Raw genomic sequence first — 21,043 nt, 5'->3', positions numbered from 1 at the left:
ATATATATAATGTGTATATATATGTATATGTATATATTACTACATTACTTCCTACTTCAGTATGAGATTGAGATCCAAAATAGCATAAAGAATACTAATTCCAGAAGCTGACTGAAAATCTGATTCTCTGTTAGAAAGAAATATTTTGAAGCAATGTATTTGACACTGATTTGTACTGAAAGGAAATATGAGTGATGTTCTGTAAGACAGTCAAAATAAACATCTGGTTTTGTGAGTGATGACATAGATAGCAAGTTACTAGATTTCTGGAATCCAGTTCCTTAAAAACAGAGGGAAGCAATCATAAAATTGGATATTTAGAAGTTTTTTGTTTGTTTGTGTGTTTTTTTTGTTTGTTTTGTGTTTGTTTTTTTTTTTTTTTTACACAAAATGGAAGTTAATGTGCTATATGCAACATTTGACTATAATTTAAATAAATACATTGGAAAGTAACTGAAAATTCTTCCACGCTTAAAAGAATTTTAATGCAAGAGATGCTTTGAGGAATTTTCAGAATTGAGGAGGCACATACATTATAATATTTAATTAAGGCCACCTAGTTTTGGAGTTCTGAATATCCCACTAGGTATTATAAATACCCTTAAAATGTTGTTCTGTTACTCTAGATCTTAAGTTACATTATCAGGTAGGCATAATTTAAAAGGATATTTGACTAGCAAAGTACTTAAGTAATTTTGAAAATGTTGTCCAGGTTTATATAAATATAAATAAATAAGTTAACAATAATGATTAATAATAAAAATTGATAATAATACATTAATAATTAATAACAAATAGATTAAATATTTTTAATCTATTTTCTTGAGTTTGTAGTTCTGAATTTTATATTATTCTTTGGTAATCTGTATTTTCAATTTATAATTTAAAGTTTGAATACATATAAATGCATATAAATGTAAGTATGTATGTGTAAAAATAAAAAATGATTATATAATATTTTCTTAATGCATAATACTTTACAATATTTTCAGTCTATTAATCTTCTGGAGGGCTTGATTCCATCGAAGGAAGAAGGTGGTTTATCAACTATATCTCATCTGCATAAATTGTTCTCCTTTGGAATAATGTGGAGTTTAGGTGCCCTTTTGGAGTTGGACAGCAGAGATAAACTTGAAGCCTTCATTAGAGCTCATGATAACAAATTAGATTTGCCAGAAATCCCCCCTGGCACCAGTCAAACGATGTATGAATTTTATGTTACTGATTATGGTAAGAAAAAGCATTGGCAGTCTTTTTTTATACTGGCATTTTAAAACTGAATATAGCTCATTTGAAATTTAAAATTACTAATTTAGACCTAGTTCTTTGGTAATTGAAGCACAGATTTTGACAGTACAGTAGTAACACAGATTCTGTATGCATCAGCTTTGTCAAGGTGAGATGTTAGAAACCAAGAATTGGTAGTATTGGTGGTTCATTGGTAGTATTTTCTTCCTTTGTTTCTAGTTTCATTTGCACATATTTTTTTTCTCTATTAACTATCGTTAAACAGTCTACAATTTTTAGGTAATTTATGCTTAGGCTGTTCTAGCCTAAATTATTTTTATGTTTATACTTAATTTCCTCACAGCTAGAATTTTTTGATAAATATATAATCTGATTTAAATTCTACTTCATAATCATTGTTTATCCATGTATGATGATCAGCAATAAATCTTAAATTTTATGACTTCAAATAGTGTCATATTTTCCAGAAATAATTTATAGTTTAAATTACACACACAACAAAATTTACAAAGAATTTATTGTTCTTTCGTAGTATTTTCTCACATTAATGCATCTATTTCTCATTTATCCAAATCTAGATTATTTTGCAAGCAATGTTGATTTAGTGTAATCACACACAATCCATATTTTCACATTCTATACCTTTTCATCAATAAAGTAAGAACATGTTTCCAAGTAAACATTATTTTGGCCTTTTTATTTAGGAAGCTATCTATAAATTTTAGTAGTACATATATATTTAGTTGGATTCTTTTTTTTTTTTGTACTAACAAAATGTTGACTCTAGGAATTTATTTATTTTTATTTATTTTTTTTGTCATTTCAGGTGACTGGGAACACTGGGGTAAAAATGTTCAGGAATATGTTTATCCAACAGATAGTGTCCCAGACTACGCATCTATTCTGGTTCCAAATGTTGACAATGTCAGAACACAGTTTTTGATAAACACAATTGCAAAGCAACACAAAGTAAGTGCAGGATTACTTATTTAAGTGTATATAAATAGAAACTTACTTATAAAGTAATTGGAGTTGCAATCATTGTTCATATTCTCTGTCTCTAGTATTGCTTGCCAGCTGCATCATTATTACTCTATTTTTGTTTCCTTGACGTGAATTCTCTATACTTATTTCTGTTCTGAGGAAAAAAAAAAAAAAAATGTTAAATATCCACTTAATAAGGCATTTTTTTCTCATAAAAGTTTAATTCCAACAATGCATCATTTTTCTTGGAGGAAGACATAAAACCTTTTCCCTAGTTGTTACACCATATTCCTCTTTCCAGTTTATGCTTTCTTGAATAGAGAAATAAGGAAAATAGACTTCACAAGTCAGCTTATGATAAACATGAAATTACTAACCTTTACTGTATTTTTTTCCTCTCAGTCAGAAAACTGTAGTTAATACCAGTAGCCATGACTACAGAAAAGGAGACTTCTTATACAGATTTTACCAATTAGGTCCAATCATGGGCCACAGACCACATCAAACAATAGTTATTTAAACATATATAGGCCTATTTGCCCAGTGGAAAATCTGGAAAAAACAAACCAACCATCACCACCACCAAAAACATTTGCATTAGCACAATGCTATTAACAGCCCTAGCAACCTGCCATGGAAACATGCCAATCTGTGAGGTACAAGTCAGTATACTCTCATCTCAATATCTGGAACCAATATTAGAAATACATCAAGTGTATGAGCCAGTGCTGGAATTTGGCTTTTCTGTGAAATTCTGGGATTTGGACACAAAACTTTTTACTTGGGTTTGATGAAACTGTTCCAGAGGCCATAATTTGGCTGTCCCTTTGATGTATCAGACTATAAAAACACACAAAATCTTGATATTTAGAAACATGGTAAATCTCTGAAGGTCAATGCCTCAGAAGATATTTGTGGTGGTTTTACCCTACAAGGCAGCTGAGCTCCACCATAACTGCTCTCTCACTCCCTCTCCTCAAAGGAAAAGAGGGAGAAAATACGATGAAAAGGGCTCAAGGGTTGAGATAAGGACAGGGAGATCACTCGCCTATTATTGTCATTGGCAAAACAGACTCAGCATAGGAAGATTAATATAGTTCATTGCCTTTCACTAGAAGACAGGGCAGTAAGAACTAAAATCAAACTAAAAACACCTTCCCCCCACCCATCCTCGTCCACCTCCTCCCCCTGAGCAGCACAGGGGAACGGGGAATGGGGGCTGCGGTCAGTCCCTGGCTCTTCATCTCCACTACTCCTTCACGGTCAGTCTGACCCTGCTGCACGTGGGGTCCCTCCCACGGGATGCCGTCCTTCCCGAACTGAGCCTGTGGGGGCTGCCCACAGGCAGCAGCTCTTCAAGAACTGCTCCCACATGGCTCCATACCACGGGGTCCATCCGTCAGGAGCAAATTGCACCAGCATGGGTCCCCCACAGGTGGCAGCTCCCCCCAGACTCCCTGCTCTTGCGTGGGCTCCTCTCCACGGGCTGCAGTTCCAGCCCGGGGCCTGCTCCTGCGGGGGCTCTCCATGGGCCGCAGCCTCCTCCAGGCCACATCCACCTGCTCCACCGGGGGCTCCTCCACGGGCTGCAGCGTGGAGATCTGCTCCGTGTGGGACCCCTGGGCTGCAGGGGGACAGCCTGCTCCACCAGGGGCCTCTCCACAGGCCGCAGGGGAACTGCTGCTCCAGCACCTGGAGCACCTCCTGCCCACTTTCTCCACTGACCTTTCTGTTTTCAGGGTTGTTTCTCACTCCTCTCTTCCAGCTGCTGTTGTGAAGCAGTTTTTTTTCCCCTTTCTTAAATTTGCTCTCCCAGAGGTACAACCAACATCACTTACTGGCTCAGAACTGGCCAGCAGCAGGTCCCTTTTGGAGCCGACTGGAGCTGGCTCTGATCTGACCTCTAGAATATCTGTTTTAAAATATCTCTTTTAGCAATTGTGTAATTGGTTTCAGGACAATACCAGGAAGAAAGAATTGTCCTTCCATCACAAGCACGTCACCAAAGATTACATTCAAATTAGACGTTCGAGACTACTTTCCATCATAAAAAAGTCTTCCCAGGGTCATACACTGCAAGAGATTGCTGCAGACTGCTGTAGTGCGTGTGTTAGAAAGTAGAAGGCGTCAAGCAACGGAGAAAAAAAAAAGGAAAAAAAAAAACAAAAAAAAAAAAAAACAAAAAAACACAAGTAAACCCTCTAGTACATTCTCACTTTAATCCTTCCTATTTTGACTCAATAACTAATTTGTGTTGGAGAGTTGAAATGGGATGAAAATACATACTGTGTAACTGCATATGGAGACCCAGAAAAACTATCAGAATAATATATCCTTTAAAATTAGGCACAGAAAGTATCCCTTTCTCTAAAATAATTCTGTTATGCATACTTAGTTAATAGTTTTGATACTACTTGCACTATTTAAATGTCTATTGCAGGCAGTTTTGCTCATAGGAGAACAGGGGACTGCAAAGACAGTCATGATCAAGGCATACTTGAAGAAGTATGATCCAGAAGAACATTTGTCAAAATGTCTAAACTTTTCATCTGCCACAGAACCATTTATGTTTCAGGTAAAAATATAACTTTTAAACAAATCTTGTTTATTATGTCCTTGCTAAATATTTAAATGTACTTAATTCTGATGATAAAATAAGTGATGTAGAAATAAAGTTTAAAGGAACTTTTTTTCCTCTAAGTCCCTTAAAAACTTCAGAAAATTCTATAAAAATATTTTTTTTCAGAGCAGAATAAAATATGTTAACTCATATAGATGCATGATTACTGAGTGCTTTTTCTTTATGTAATTCTAAGAATCCATTTTTTAATATTCTTCATTTATTTTTTTGCTGAAAATTTTTCATTTCTCTTTAGACTAATGATTTTTTTTTGTTTATAATTCATCATTTTTTTCCTGATTCAGTAGTTTATAATCATATATATATAGTTTAATAATAATAAAAAAAAAAAACAGATTTCAAATACTAGATCATCTTATTTCTGCTCAGTTCAGGAGTGACTAGTACAACGATCTAATCTTTAAGGGTCCTCTAGCACTGCAACTTTATAAGATTTCCCTTTCCCAAAAGAACGGCAAAAAATCCGTATAAATAGACACAAATACTACAGATAGCTTTTCAAGTGGTAGAAAGGATGATTTATACCACAGCACTGTGATTCAATACTGTTTTGCTAGGATGTGATCCTGTAAGTTTAGTTGGCTTCATTACCTCTTGAAAGCAATGAATTCATGGTGAGAATGCTCTGGTAGGAGAGTAATCATCGGGGAAGATTTCTTAATTGAAAAGTCTGCTCATGAAGCAGGTTTTACAAATTCCATCCCCAAATCCAGTATTTGTTTTTAAGAAGCTAATTCAAAATGGTATTAAAAAAATGGTGAGAAATCATAACTTCAATCACACTCTCCCTCTCTTTTTTTTCCTTTTTTTTTTTTTTTTTTAAATTCCAAACTCATAGAACACCTGCTGGGCTTTTCTGTTATGTGTAAGATGTCTGGCCATGGTGTATATATTAAACTGTGAAGCAGAATAAGGCAGGCATCCTTTCATGCATGCAAGATTAATTGAACAGTCAGTATCTTTGTCTCAGTGTCCTTCACTTAGTATATTATGGGTCCCTAGAACATTACTGTCCTGAAAAACAAAATCCAGACTTCCTCCTGTCTGGTACAGAGACACTATGAAAGGAACTTATTGTGCCTCGTCTCTGCTACAGTCCTGTGATACCTCTGAAGATATGCTTTTTGTTTTCAGCTAGCTAGTTCAGTACATAGTTCACTCTACTGATTTCCAAGAGAGAAATGTAGCTGGGGGAAAAAACAAAAAACAAAACAAAACAAACAAAAAAACAGTTGAAATACTTCCAAACGGTTGAAAGAGCTGCATTCAAGATAGTTTTTGAAGTTTGAGTTGTCATTCTGAGGGTATTTGAAAGACAGGTTGATTTTAGATGTGATAGCTGTGAAACAAAATTTTTATTTTCTAATATAATCATTTTCTGTTTCTTAGCAGTTTCACTTTAATTAAATGTCTCCAAAATGACGTATTAATGCTAAGAATGTTCTATATGCATTTATCATAGAACATTGAGTTAAATATTTTCCATGGTGAAAGCCATTGGATAAAACTTGTATCTGTTTTCTGTTTGCGATATTTCCAAAAATGTTATTAATACTTCTATCTTTATCACAGTATATGCCATATTCCTCATATAGAACAACAGTTATGCTTATAAAACCAAAACAATTATTTGTCTAAGGAAAACATTTTCTACCATCTTTTAAGGTATTTTTCTGGCATTGTTTCTAAAAGTCCAAGTACCTTTAGAAAAACTTTTGAGCTGAGAGCTTTGAAAATGTATTCTAATTAAATATCAGCATCTTATTTGTCTATCGCATCTTGCTTCTTATTCAGTTCAAAACTAATTGTAAAAGATTTTTGCCACCAAAATGTTAAAATACTGCATTACTTAGTCTACAAGACATCTGGGAAATTATTGTAAAAGGAATCTAAGTTGCCTTTGTATGGTCTGCTGTCATACTGTAAATAGATAGATTTCCTTCAAAATGAAAGCTGAAAGAGGAAAGAAGAGGAAATCATTGGTTAAGTAAGGTGGCACTTTTTTTGTTTTTTAACAATACATTTTAAATATTGTTGCTTTAGATAAAAAACAAGGACTTTCTTTAATTTTTAGAGGATAATAGAGAGTTATGTGGACAAACGTGTTGGAAGTACTTATGGACCTCCTGGAGGCAGAAAAATGACTGTCTTCATTGATGATATCAATATGCCAATTATCAATGAATGGGGAGATCAGGTACATTGTTAACTAGTACAATTTATTGCTGTTGCTATTTTTTCATATATATAGGAGTCTGTGGACTCAAAATACTCAACATTTTAATTTTCTATTAATTATTGGTAATGCTTTCTAATTATGGTGTATTTATGGAAGGAAAAAAAGAAGCAGATTCTTACATTATTTCCACTTTCTTATATTTTTCTAAGACTAAATAAAAGCATCACAGTACTAAAATACCGTATTATTAAGTTAAAGTTTGACACTAATTTGAGAGCACCAGTAAGCAAACTTCCTGCCAAACAGAAGTGTGATACCTTGTAAAAAGTAATAAAGGCTGTGTTCAACTTCAAAGGTAACAAATTGGCTTGCAAACTGGATTAAATATTTTTGGCTTTTGATGAGCCATTGTCTACAGTTTGGGTTTGTAGCATTCATATGCCTACACAGATCCCAAATAAGGCAAAAGTATTCAATAGTTCCTTCCCATAGTAGGTCTGAAGTCTTTCTAGACCAAGATGCTAGGTCTTCTGGAATAGCTATTTTAATGTAAAGGGCCGGTATGCTTACCGTTACTTTCTTCAATTTGCTCAGAGTAAATTAATAAATGGGAGACCCAGTGTCTATGCACAGGTTTGAATCTTCTGGCTGTCTGGCTTCTGTGAGACTCTGAGCTTGGGTTAAGAGTAATTACAGCATTAAGTTGGTTTGTTTATAGTATGGGGAGTAGGTCTCTTTATGAGAGTGGGCTTGAACAAATATTTAAGTGGCAGTATGGATCTAAGTAAATTTGTGTAGTCTGAATAGTTCATTTTCTTCACTTTAGAAAGCTGTTTTTGTAAAAATTGAAGCCAAGTGTGTGTTTTTAGTCCCTCTGAACTGCAATTTGGTCTTTTACCTAAATGCTAGCCTATATCAATTCTTTGGTTTGCATTATTTGCTTGCACTTAAGACCTTTTTTTATTATTATTATTATTATTTAAATTAGCATTAAATAATTCACAGTACTGAGCTGCTTGACCATAGTCTATAATGTGGGCAAGTGGCTGTGTTTGAGGCAAAATCCTCACAGGCCCAGGCTTTACTCGGTAATAGGAAGAATCTCCATTATGGAAGGATCTCCATCTTTCATCATGGCCCCAAGACATTTCTCCAATATTTTTTATGGGATGATGGTTTGTGATCAGTGCCCTGTTGCGCTTCATGGCTTTGCTGGAGCACATAAGGCTTGCTAATTATTGTTGGAGCAGTTGCTATAGTGGCAACTCTCTGGTGCCTCCAGATCCATACAGGTGCTGTAGAGTAAAATACAGAGTGAATAGTCTTTTCAGAATAAGCAGATTCCTGTCTCAGAAAAGAATGAGATGTTTTGCTTCAAAGGATTCCCAAGGGAGAACTAAAGTACACGATTTGAAACTCTGAAGCTGAATACCTAATAGCAAAATATGGAACACATACGTGCACATTTTGTTACATATTATGTGGTAGTCCTGCTCTGAAAGAATATTTCTGGTTTTAGAATCACATAAACCAAGATCTTCCATATGACTAAGGAACATAATTTAATCTGAGTTTAGATTAAAATTCTCTAGGGATTAATGGTAAGGTTACAAGAATAAACTAAATTATCACAGAGTATGTTTTGGTTTGCCTTCCTAATGTGTGTGCTACATAAACTTACAGGTAACAAATGAAATTGTTCGTCAAATGATGGAAATGAAAGGAATGTACAGCTTGGATAAGCCTGGAGACTTCACTACAATTGTAGATGTGCAATTAATAGCAGCAATGATACATCCAGGAGGAGGCCGTAATGATATTCCCCAGCGTTTAAAAAGACAGTTTTGTATATTCAATTGTACATTGCCATCCAATGCATCCATAGACAAAATTTTTGGTACTTCTTTTTCTTGTTTTAGCATGGATTTAAAAAAAAAAAAGATATAAAACTTATAATACTATGTTCTCTCTCTCTCATCATGCAAATGTAAAGTGCTTCCAGTGAAACAATTGAAGATGTATTACAACAAAATAGCGCCATGGAACAGAAATGAACCCCTCTAAATGCTTATCTTTCTTATTAATGATTTTGCTTGTCTAAAATCAGAAAGTAATGGTGATTTCCTGGAAGATTATAACTAATAATGTTAATATGTAGTACATCTGCATTGCCTGAAGAACCATCTGTTGCTGACATTCTTTTAGCTTTGTCACTACAGTATATTGTTAAATCTTAGCAGTCACCAACAGATGTCCATGCCACCTGTTTAGAAAAGCCATGGATGAGAGAGACAACTATTTGATCTGTAATTTAAAAGCAAACTAGTTTTAACTATATTTTTGGAATATTGCTCACAATTTACCTTATTATATCCTGCACCTTGAGATTAATTGTTTATTCCACTTTATCTTTTAAGGTGTTATTGGTTGTGGATACTTTCATTCATGTAGAAATTTCAGTCCTGAAGTATGTGATATGGTGAAAAAATTGATCCCGACGGGTAGAATATTGTGGCAGTGGACAAAGGTATAAATTATAGGGAAAGTTTTATCATTATCAGTCTGAAAAGAGTGCCTGCTAGTGTAATTTAGGCAAATATTCCTTAAGAACATATCTGTAGCAAGAAGAAAACAGGAGAAAGATGAGCTAAAAAATTGTTGGAGAAAGAATCTGGAAAATACTAGATTTTAGTATGTAAGATAGATGAATGGCTGTATCAGTTCATTCATTCCTATAGTTTTATTCATGTTACCCGAAGCTTTAATCACTACAACTTAGGAACAGGGTGTTAAATTCTTTATAATTGATCACTTTTAATTTATAAAGCCCAGAGTAACATATGATAATAATTACATGTTCTAAGAGTTGGGCTTTTACATTTAGTGCTAGATCATGCCTCCAAACAGATCAGGTATTTTTGATGACTTCTTAGAAAGAGTTTGCCCAAACTATTAAGTGTGAAAATTAGTGTTATTTTTTCTCATTTTAATAAGTAAATGTTTATTTATAAATGTACAAGTTTTAATTCTCATTTCTTTCTAAATGCTACTGATCTTGAATATTAACAATATTTTTCTTTAGACAAAGATGCTGCCTACACCATCTAAATTCCACTATATATTCAACCTTCGAGACCTTTCTAGAATCTGGCAAGGAATGTTAACTATAAAGTCAGAAGAATGCATGAGAAGCACTGTCCTTCTAACACTTTTTAAACATGAATGTACTAGAGTAATTGCTGACAGGTATCATTTTATATCGACTAAGTTTAACCATTCATTTTATGCTCATACACATTAGATTTGTTAACATGGCAAATATTATTAGGCCAATATGAAACATGTTGTCTTATTCTGCATGTCTGCATTGTGGTATCAACTACTGTTTAACTGAAACTCTGTTCAAAACCACTATTTTTATTTTTTATTTTTATTTTTATTTTTGGCAAACTTGTCTTTGGCTACAGTCAGTTCCTCTGTGAAAGAGAGGATTTTACAGTGTCCTAAATTTATACAGTGGCCCATAGACTGCAGTATAAAATTGCTCTGATCTCCTTACAGAAAAATTATCACATTCATGTGATTAAAAAAGTGGCTCATCTCATCAAAATCTGCATTAAATGATTGATAAAATCAGCACATTTGTCAGCTCTATGTTTTAAAAATTCAGTAATGTTTTTGTCTACAGTGTTTCAATTTCTTGCGAAATTCCAGATGAAGTGATGTAGCTGTCAGTAAAAGTCAACATATATCCACAACTACTGTGGATTTTAACTAATACAATTATTTCTTATCTGAGGAAGGACCTTCATATTTACTATAAAATTAATGTTTTTAAATTAAAACAATAAAGCTAAATGTTGACTTAAAAATATATATATTTCATTACACTGCATTTTCTTTTTAAAGTGAAAACAATGAAAAATGTTTTGCCATAGACAAAAAGGCATATTGTGCTGTTTTTGCTTTTAATTAAACCTAACGGCCTTGAAATATCAAGTGCTTAGGAATTGTCATGAGTGGATATTTTTCAGTGTTGTAGAAGTCTAAAATGGGATTTATTTTAAGATGCCAAGTATATAAATAAGTTCTGGTGCAAACAATTTGGCATGGTAGCTGTTAAGATTCATAATTGCATTGTATTTAAGCACAGTCAGGCTTAGTCACTATTATTCCAGTAACCTGCAAACATAAAGGAAAAAGCAAAGATACAAAGAATTATCTTTTGAAAACAAAGCTTCTTATAAAAGGACAAGGTGAAATCCTCATAAATGTACTTTAGCATATGGACCTTAGCATGCACTCAATTGAAACAGAAACAAAACAAATAAGATACATAAAACTTTGAGATATATTACACATACCTGAAACTGGTGGTTGAAAAAACAGTCCTTCACTATGGGTAAGTGTTAGAAAGAGTTCCAAGCAAAACATAGGCCACTGTCAAACAGTTTTAGTTACAATCTCTGCCAGTATCTTCTATAATCCCTCATCTTCTTCCATGAAAGCTCTGAATCAGCTGGCAGGTGCCTTCTGCTTTTTCATGGGAAGTTGCATTAACAAATGGGAGTGAAGACCAAGGAAGTAAAATTGCTTTTTATGAGCTCTAATATCCTGGAGGAATTCTAATTTGAAATTAGAAATTTCTAATTTGAAAGCCCTACTCACTTTTTCCTCTCTCCTTAGATATGTATGATGGGTTTATAAAATGAATGCAGCAAATCTAAAAGGAAATCTAATCCATCATTTTCCAAGAATATTAAAAATAAAGGCCAGAGTTTTCTGGTGATTTTCACCATTGCTGATCTCATTGCAATTTCAGAGGCAGCACCGTAATAACATAAATTATGCTATTCCAGTGCTGGTCAAAAGAATAGAAGGGAAGCTTGGCCCTGGTTATTTGGGAAATCATTCAGCTTTTTTCATCCTTTTTCATCTGAGACATTAAGTGGTTTGTCGTTAACTACTTCTAGAGGAAAGCTGGAGAATTAGTGTTTTGTTTTGTTTTGTTTGTTTTTCTCTGTTCTAGTGACTGGCTATGATACTTGCAGAACATTGAAAATATTTAATTTCTGTTAATATTGATTAATCATTTTTTGTAACTGTTGTCTAATATGTATTGCCTAATATGTATTTTTTCAATGAAATGCTACAAAATTTGTTATTTTTTAAAGTATTTAATTATGTTTTCCTCCTTATTCAACTAATATTTTAAAACTTTTTAAAATTATGCTAATCTATGATTTTTAGATTTATTACTCCTGAGGATGCAGCATGGTTTGATAAAACTGTTACTAAGGTAATTGAAGAATATGTGGATACAGGTGTAGCTGTTCTCCAAACAGAGCGATATTTTGTAGATTTTCTGCGGGACATACCCGAACCAACTGGTGACGAACCAGAAGATTTTGTATTTGAAGCTCCAAAAATTTATGAGGAGGTATTTTCATTTTGCACCTAAAATACTCAGCACTGACGTATTCCTTTAATTATTAAGTACATTATATTGCTGAACTTACATCAGATGGAAGCTTTGTTGAATACCTGCCACATTTTTTGTGAATCTGTATATACATATTTTTGGGTTAGTATGCAATAAGTCATTTCCATGACATTAAAAAATATATATTAAAATATGTTAATGTTAATGATGCTATACAAATGTACTTTATTCATTCCTCCTTTCCCCTTTCCCTTTCCCCTTTTTTTACAGCATTAGCAAAAGAAATTCTGCTTACACACAGGTACAATCACTGAAGTGAATGAACAAGATAATTTCATTATGTGTGCCCCAAACAAGAACTCAAGTTTATGCATAAAGATGCCAGCAGCATTTTAAGTTCTGAAGGGCTGTGCTAGCATTGTTGCTGATCTTTTTTTTTTTTTTTTAATTTAATAATTTGTAATCTTTCAGGTTCCAAGCTTTGAATTTCTTTGTGAAAAACTGCAAATGTATCAGAGACAATACAATGAATGTATTAGAGGATCATTTCTTGATTTGGTGTTTTTCAAGGATGCAATGACACATCTTATTAAGGTTTGGGTTTTGTTACTTTTGTATTAATTTAACTATTACCATAGTGCTCCTGAGTTGGACAAGCTGTGCTTGGGGTGCATATTCTGAAAAGCAGCTCTTATCCCCAAATTTGTTTGCCATCTTTCCCTAGCCATTTTAAGGAACTAGAAAAGAGCCACAGTCATTTTGCCTCTTTGCATATTTTGTAATAAATGCCTTATTTTATATATATATTTTTAAACTTCTGGGTGTTCAGAAGTGTACAGATTACCCTCAGTAGGAAAGGTGAGGTCACAAAGAGGTACATTTTTGTTTTGTATATACAATATTTTTTTAATCTTTAGGAATTCAGAGGACACTTCAAAGGTATCTGTACCTGACAAGTGAACAAAGCAGTGTGAGGTAGAATCTGACTGGATGAGAGATGAGAAGAGAGATAAATAAGGAGTGTAGTGGAATGTTGTAGGGTATTCTCAGTTCACAATCAAATGAATCTCTTTTCAGAAAGGAAGATATAAGGGAAGAATTCATACCAAGTCAAAATTGAATTTGGAGGGGAAAAAAAGGCTAAGTGTAGATTTTGTTTGAAGCAGTGTGCCTCTGCTTTAAGATGTGTTAGTTACCTCAGAAATTTCTTAAATTTGGTAGTCTGTTTACTGAAAGACACATAGAAGCTGTATGAAAACCAAAAAAGAAAAAGAGAGATGTTTTATTATTCACTAGTTAACCTAAAGTGAATTAAATTACTACCTTTTCTTTGCATCTGACTGGGAAAAAAAAAATTCAGTTCAAGTGGTAGTAGGTGAAGCCCTGTTGTGACTGCAGTGATGATGAATTTTGCCACCCTCATAACAATAATAAAATAGAAGTCTAAATAAGAAATTGTCTAGGTAGGCTCAGAAGGAACTGCATATAAAACCAAAATTAATTTATTTGAGGGAAGAAAATGAATATAATTCAAAGGCTTGATATAGGTGCCCATCTTTTCTTTTTGTACATAATTTATATGAGGAATGAAGGACACTGTAGCATCCAAGAGTAGTAGTGCGCTAATAGATAATGAAACTGAGAAAGATGTCATGTATATAGAGGAGTTCTGAGGAGGAAAAAATAAAAAAGCAATTAGATAATAAGTTTGTAATCCAGCTTTTGTATCTGAGAGACTTATTAATGAAACTTCCTCAAAGGAAATATTAAAAGTAAATAAAACAAAAGATCACAGTTAAACTATAATTTAGTGTTTCTTCAACTGAAAAATCCAAGTATTTCAAACTCTTAAAATTAATGTAGTATATTTCATTCTTCTAAATTATTTTTTTTAAAATTTATAGTTTTGAACATAGTCAGGATGTAGATGTAGATTAGAGCTCAAAATGTCTTCCTTTATTGAAATCCTATCGATACCTCTAATCATAATCATTCTATAGTCTTACAAGAGAACTCTTTCATTTCAGTTACACAAAATTCCTAAAGAATGTAAGAATGTTCTTCTAAGAAGGTTTCTTCAAAACTCAGTGTCCTTTTAATGCTCCTTATGTTTAATTCGATTAAATGCAGTTGTTGTATAACAGAATTTTAATTTTGCTAATGAATGTTTTTATTTTTTTCAGTGTACTATTATTCTATTTTTTCCAATACAGATATCCCGGATAATTCGGATGGCATATGGAAATGCTTTACTTGTTGGAGTTGGTGGTTCTGGAAAACAAAGTCTTTCAAGGTTGGCCTCTTATATTGCTGGCTATAAAATATTTCAGATCACTTTAACCAGGTAAGAAATGTGAGAAGTATATAGATACAATTTATACTGCTGTTTTCTCTTTACACAGTAATAACAGTATGTTTTTAACAGATTGTCTTTTTCATTTTGTGACCAATTAAAAATGGAAATTAAAAAAATTAATTTATATCTGATTTGTGTACAATATTGGAGGAAGTTTGAGCTCTAAAAGATGAAAAGTGTTAGCTATTCCCAAGCCAAAATATGTGTATTTACAAAGGGGTCTTTCACTATCATTTGTAAAACACTCTAATCTGGAAATAGCAGTATTCTGTGTTATTTTGAACTAACACAATATGTTTCTTATTACTTGTAGATCCTATAATGTAAGCAATCTGTCAGATGATTTAAAATTTCTGTATAGAACAGCTGGAGCAGAAGGAAAAAGCATTACTTTTATTTTCACTGATAATGAAATAAAAGAGGAGTCATTTTTGGAATATGTTAATAATCTACTGTCTTCAGGAGAGGTAAGTCTCATTGTGACAGACAATGTACTTCAGAAGCAGGAAACTGGAGAAACTGTTCTCCTTAATTTCTATTTATTTTCATAATAAGTTGTGAAATTCATAATGATTAACCCTAAAATGTGTCAACATTTAAGAGAAAGAGCGCTCTTGGTGTGGACTGCCTGTATCTGTATTTCAATACAAGGCAGGAAAAGACCAGAAAATCATTATCTTGGGTATTTCAGTAGCTTTAGTTAAATGAAGATTCACTGGCCAGTCAAGATCTGTATTCTTTCTGAGTTAGAATTTTTGATTTTAATGGAGTTAAATGAAGTATAAATCAGGAACAAATTTGTTTTTAATATGTCTAAACTGCATATATGCAGAGAGATATACAGGTGTAAACAGACAAGTATTTACAAACTCTATAACTATATCCATGCAATTTATTTTCTTATCAATTTTAATTTTATATAAAGATTTCTAATTTATTTGCTCGGGATGAACTGGATGAAATCACCCAAGGACTAATACCAGTGATGAAAAAAGAGATGCCTCGGTGTCCTCCTACATTTGATAATCTTTATGAGTATTTTTTAACTCGGGCAAAGAAGAACTTGCACGTTGTCCTCTGCTTTTCTCCAGTAAGTTTTTTCTTTATATCTGTCTTCCTTGCTTCCATTAGCAAACTATCCTGTAAATTGTGAAAGAATTATTTCAGGTTTGTATTTCTGAGGAGATATAAGGGCACATTAAAAAACTACCAAAATCTGGGGTATAATTGCTGGTATAATAAAAGTAATAGTATAATTGTCAGAACTTAAAAGCAAAATACTTTAAAGTTAAATCACTCTTTTCATGTTAGCTTGATTTTCATTTTTTCCTCCTGGTGTATTCTTGCCTAATTAAAATCAATGTATGCAGATTTGTGAAATTCTTGCTTGCAACTTGAAAGAAGAATTTCATTTTGAAATATTAAGAAAGATTCATATTTGTCATTAGCTTCTTCAAATTTCTAAAATATTGAATGTAGCAAATGTAACAAAATATTTAACAGAAAAGACTATGCAGGGTGTTCTAAATAGAAAATTAGTGAGAAAAAAAAATAGACTACTTGTTTATATACATTAAATATTTTGATCAACCTAATTTAGATGTTGCATCCTAAATTAACAGTGTTACTCTCTTTAGGTTGGTGAGAAGTTCCGTGCACGTTCTTTGAAATTTCCTGGGCTCATATCCGGATGCACCATGGATTGGTTCAGTCGATGGCCTAAGGAAGCTCTTGTAGCTGTAGCCAGTTATTTTCTTTCAGAATTTAGTATGGTCTGCTCTGTATCAGTTAAAACACAAATAGTAGAAACCATGGGTCTCTTTCATGATATAGTTTCAGAAAGCTGTGAGAATTATTTCCAAAGGTAATATATTTATATAAATATAATAATCCCCCTAATATTGCTACTGATAGTGTTTTTGAATTCAATGTGTTTTATGAGTCAGTAATTCTCTTTTAAGGCTAATATGAAAATGAATGTGCTATATCAATATATGCAAAGGCCATAAAAATAATTACTATTAAATTGCAGGTTTGTTATCTTCATTCCTACTATTCGTCATCTTTAAATTTGCTTATGTGGATAAAAGCAATATAACTGAACATGAGACTTTGCATTATGAAGAACATAGATTCTGACTGATTTAAGTGCTTGTTTTATATTACCATCTATTGCCAGATTGGCAACATATTAGAAGTAACCAAATTGTGGTATAATTGAAAATATGTACAAAGTTGATGTTGCCAATATACCATGTTTTAGGTATCGAAGAAGAGCCTATGTAACACCTAAATCTTATCTCTCTTTCATCAATGGCTACAAAGAAGTTTATAGTGAAAAGTTAGCAAGTATTAATGAACAAGCTGAACGTATGCAAATTGGTAAGCAAAATGTGGATAAAGATATGTCTATGGAAATATGGATTTGTCTGTGGAAATCCTTGCTATACAATCTGAGTGCCTCATTTCAGATTTCTGCTGAGCAACGAGCAATTTTTACATGTGGTCATTTTATAAATGGGGATCTGAAATACAGAAAAGTATGGCTCATATGTTCTAATTTTGAATATCTGTTTGAAATGATGTAATCTTTAGATTTAGAATAGTACTTAATGGGTTCAGAGTACAGTTGCAGTTTTCTGCAGTTTGCATCTAGACATATTTTTATAAATCTGAAAAAACAATAGAACAGCTCAGGAAACCTGATTTTTATCTTAAAAAAAGATACTGTATTTCAATTTAACAGAACAGAGCAACATCTATATGATAAGATTTTTCTTAGAAAGGTAAAAATATATAGTTTTTAGACAACGATTAATGATGCAACTGATACACTTCACATGAAGAAAAGAATAGAATAAGAATGTTTAGATGTTTTATTTACAGCCTGTTTGCTGAGTCAGAGTGGTCCATAGAGGAGTGAGTGATCATTTTCACATAATGTAGACATAATGCAGATTTCCCTGTATAGATCTGTTGCTAGTTCTACAAATCAGACATTACCATCAGTCCTGTTGATGAGGATAAAGTCTAAGATCTCTGAAGATTTGAGTTGGTTTTGTTTTTTTGCTATTCCTTCTTCAGTTCTGCTTTCAAAAATAATTTAAAATAACTAGTCTAAGCACCTTCGGTGATGTCAAGAAAATTTCACATGTAGATTTTAATAGCTTCTCAAGTGATATTATCTCTAATTCCTTATCTAATCTTCAAAACAAAACGATCTTGTACAGATGACCATGTTTGTCTTCTCCTGCAGCATCGATGCTCAGAAAAATCACATCTGTCAGTTTATGGGCAACACTAATGCCAGTTAAAAAATAAAATCTAGAAAGTTTCATCTGCATAGAAAAGATTTATTACAAAATCACAAAAACACTTGGTCATCCCTGACTCCAAATGTGCTCCAGTTTACTACATTTTACAGAATGATCTCAAAAAGTTTTTTATTAATTATTTAGCTATTTCACATGTCCATACTTTAATCCTTAGTCTTTCATAACTTAATATCAAAAAGATTTAGAAGGTTAGAAAGATTAACCTTGAAAGTTGTTTCAATCTGTTAGGAGATTATCCTGATAGAGGATTTAAATGTTATGTTGTCAAAGTCAGTTGAGATAACATTGGTTTTTGCATCTCCTTATTGAGATGTCTTTGCTGTATGTAATAATGCCAGGGCCAACTCAAGATGCTTGTAAAACAGCAAAAAATGTGAGAAATTCCATTATTAGTACCGCTTCCTAGAAAGAACCTGGTTTGAGTACACTGAATGAGTGCTCATCAGCCCTGTGGTATCTATACAAGCAACACATTTTGAAAGATATAAGTAACTCTTTTCTTCTGCTTTGTCACTTTGGATGAACAATCTTGTAACACACATGAGGAAAAAATTATGTCTAGGGAAAGGAAATGTTTTAAACAACTTTTTTTGTTGTTTCACAGTGAGTGTCTTTAGTGAATATACCTTTGGAGTTTATTGTTGAAAATGGCAAAATAATGGGTCTTTTGTTGAGGAATAATAAAAAGCCTGTGGAATGGCAGTAGCTTGATTGTGAGGCAGCTGTGATGGAGAACAGGAAACGTCCTAGGAGAGAGTGCTTTTGTGTGTAAAATGTGGTAACAGAGAAGTGGAGAGAGAGAACAGAAAAACACCACACACAAGAGATGCATCAAAGGTGTAATTGCAAGAGTGCTCTGACTCTAGCCTTTAAGGAGAAAGGATGCTGAGGAGAATGCTTCCAGGCAAGCTGTAAGATTTTTAAGATTCAGTTGTGAAGAGGAGAGAAGAAGCTAGAGAGGATTCAGCATTCAATGTGGAATTCAGCCAAAAATCAGAGCTCATATCTATGAGCAACAGAGGAGAGAAAATAAAGATGCATGGGACAAACTGAATATGTAATAAGAATAAAGGAACAAACTCCTCTCTTTTTGAGCAACTGTGTAAGGCTAAAAGGCCTCTATAGATTGTTGCTTCAGCATATATGGGAGTATGATTGGACTGTCCCTGAACAATGTGGGCATAGGCATTTTTATTTATTGTTGTTGTTGTTGTTGTTTTCTTTTTTTTTTTTTTTTTTTTTTCTGTGCTTTCTGTCACCAGAGATAAGAGAAGCTCCAATATGCAGAAGCTGGAGGCTGTAATCTTGCTGTGACCTTTCGGCCTACTTTTGGTGACTCCACTTGGGGATTCGGTCATCTGTGCCTTCACAAAAGCTGTGTGAGATTCAGCAGGTTGAATCTCACGTTTCATACTGAATTCCATATTGATGAAACTAGCATCCAGTCTAACTATAAAATTATCTCTGAAGATGGGCCATGTAACTTCTCACTTTCTGGAAAGAACTCCCAGTCAGAAGGCAGTCATGGATCCAAATATTGATGTCATTTTCTAATTCAGTGTTACAAGTGTAGTATAATTCTGATTTTCTGATCATTGTATATCTTTTTGAAACAACATATCCTCAGCACTCTACTTTTAGGTACCATTTACAGCTATAACAAACCAAAACTAAAAATTTTGGATTTCTTTTTGAAGACTCAAGCTTGTTAATTATCATTTGGTACCCTATGAAGTTATTTATATCTATGAAAAGTGAATTTAAAGCACAATCAAGTTAGTATGACTTTTATGCACTTTCTCTATCATGAAAATTTGAAGAAGAGCAAAAGATACAAGTTATTTGATATCCAGAGCTAGATTATATTATGTAATTAGGAAAAAATAGTTTTCATTTTTCTGATTTTTATCTTTTAATTAATAGGTCTGTCTAAACTGATGGAGGCCAGTGAATCTGTTGCTAAGCTCTCTCAGGAACTGGCTGTTAAGGAGAAGGAACTGGCTGTGGCATCTGTAAAGGCAGATGAAGTAAGGATTAAAGTGCTAAATAGCAAAAGGCAGTGGATAGCATTAGGATATACAGTGGGGTGAAGTGGTATGGTAGAAGTCTCTCATAATTTGTACAAGTCAATAAAAGTGCATTGTGGTCTAAATAGAGGTTTTGCCCCTGTGCCAGCAGGTCAGTACAGCACATACTTCTGAAACAACAGAGGCTGGGATTATACTGGCTGGGTGGGAGTTCATAAACATATTCAAAGACTGTGTGTCTTCCTTGTTTTCCTCTCATTTCTTTCCACTCCTATAAGCATCGGGCTTCAGTTTTTGCTTCATGTGTTGTTTATTTCTGTGAGTGGTTGACTAAAGTTTATTAAATTTGGTGTTATAAGTACACTTATTTGCCGATAAGTTAATGGATGGTAATGGCACTTCAGTATTTCAAAATTGCTTTTCAAAATTCATCCAGCTTTAGTTCAGTTTCATATTTTGTTTTTACATTAAAAAGGTGTCCATATATTCATGAGACTGGCGGTCTGGTATAAATCAAATATTACTTTAGGCATTCTGTTTTCTGAAAGATACCATAATATTCTGATGGTGCATATATAATATGCACGAGAGAGCAAACCTTTTGCCAGTGATTGCTGAGGGACTACCTGCATTCTTCATAAGAGAGAAAATAATGACAGAAAAGGGATGAATTGACACTGCTCACAATTCAAGAGTATGATAGATATTTGTATTTGATATGCATTTTGGAATAGCTGTCTGACAATAATTGTTTACATAGCCTCTGGGATATCAACTTTTTCAATAGGGTACTGTCTATGAGTCATCATAAGTAGAAGATATATAGATAT

The 21,043-nt window shown here is 33.2% G+C and overlaps 1 protein-coding gene across 7 annotated transcripts in view; it reads left to right on the top strand.

The window, feature by feature from the left end:
- DNAH8 (dynein axonemal heavy chain 8) overlaps window positions 1-21,043 on the top strand; it is a 138,602-nt gene that overhangs the window by 79,768 nt on the left and 37,791 nt on the right. For all 7 annotated transcript variants that reach the window (XM_013171043.3, XM_013171041.3, XM_013171038.3 and 4 more), the window contains 15 exons: window positions 993-1,230; window positions 2,075-2,217; window positions 4,673-4,807; window positions 6,948-7,070; window positions 8,736-8,949; window positions 9,470-9,579; window positions 10,135-10,298; window positions 12,303-12,492; window positions 12,967-13,089; window positions 14,709-14,839; window positions 15,165-15,318; window positions 15,777-15,941; window positions 16,489-16,715; window positions 17,115-17,233; window positions 20,110-20,213. In XM_013171043.3, coding sequence (XP_013026497.3) covers window positions 993-1,230; window positions 2,075-2,217; window positions 4,673-4,807; window positions 6,948-7,070; window positions 8,736-8,949; window positions 9,470-9,579; window positions 10,135-10,298; window positions 12,303-12,492; window positions 12,967-13,089; window positions 14,709-14,839; window positions 15,165-15,318; window positions 15,777-15,941; window positions 16,489-16,715; window positions 17,115-17,233; window positions 20,110-20,213 — 2,340 coding nt within the window. The remainder of the gene's footprint in view (window positions 1-992; window positions 1,231-2,074; window positions 2,218-4,672; window positions 4,808-6,947; window positions 7,071-8,735; window positions 8,950-9,469; window positions 9,580-10,134; window positions 10,299-12,302; window positions 12,493-12,966; window positions 13,090-14,708; window positions 14,840-15,164; window positions 15,319-15,776; window positions 15,942-16,488; window positions 16,716-17,114; window positions 17,234-20,109; window positions 20,214-21,043) is intronic.

This window comes from Anser cygnoides, chromosome 3 (genome assembly GCF_040182565.1).
Source record: "Anser cygnoides isolate HZ-2024a breed goose chromosome 3, Taihu_goose_T2T_genome, whole genome shotgun sequence".
NCBI classification, from domain to species: Eukaryota; Metazoa; Chordata; class Aves; order Anseriformes; family Anatidae; genus Anser; species Anser cygnoides.
Note: the sequence above shows the minus strand (reverse complement) of the source record. Positions and strands in the feature narration are given on the sequence as shown.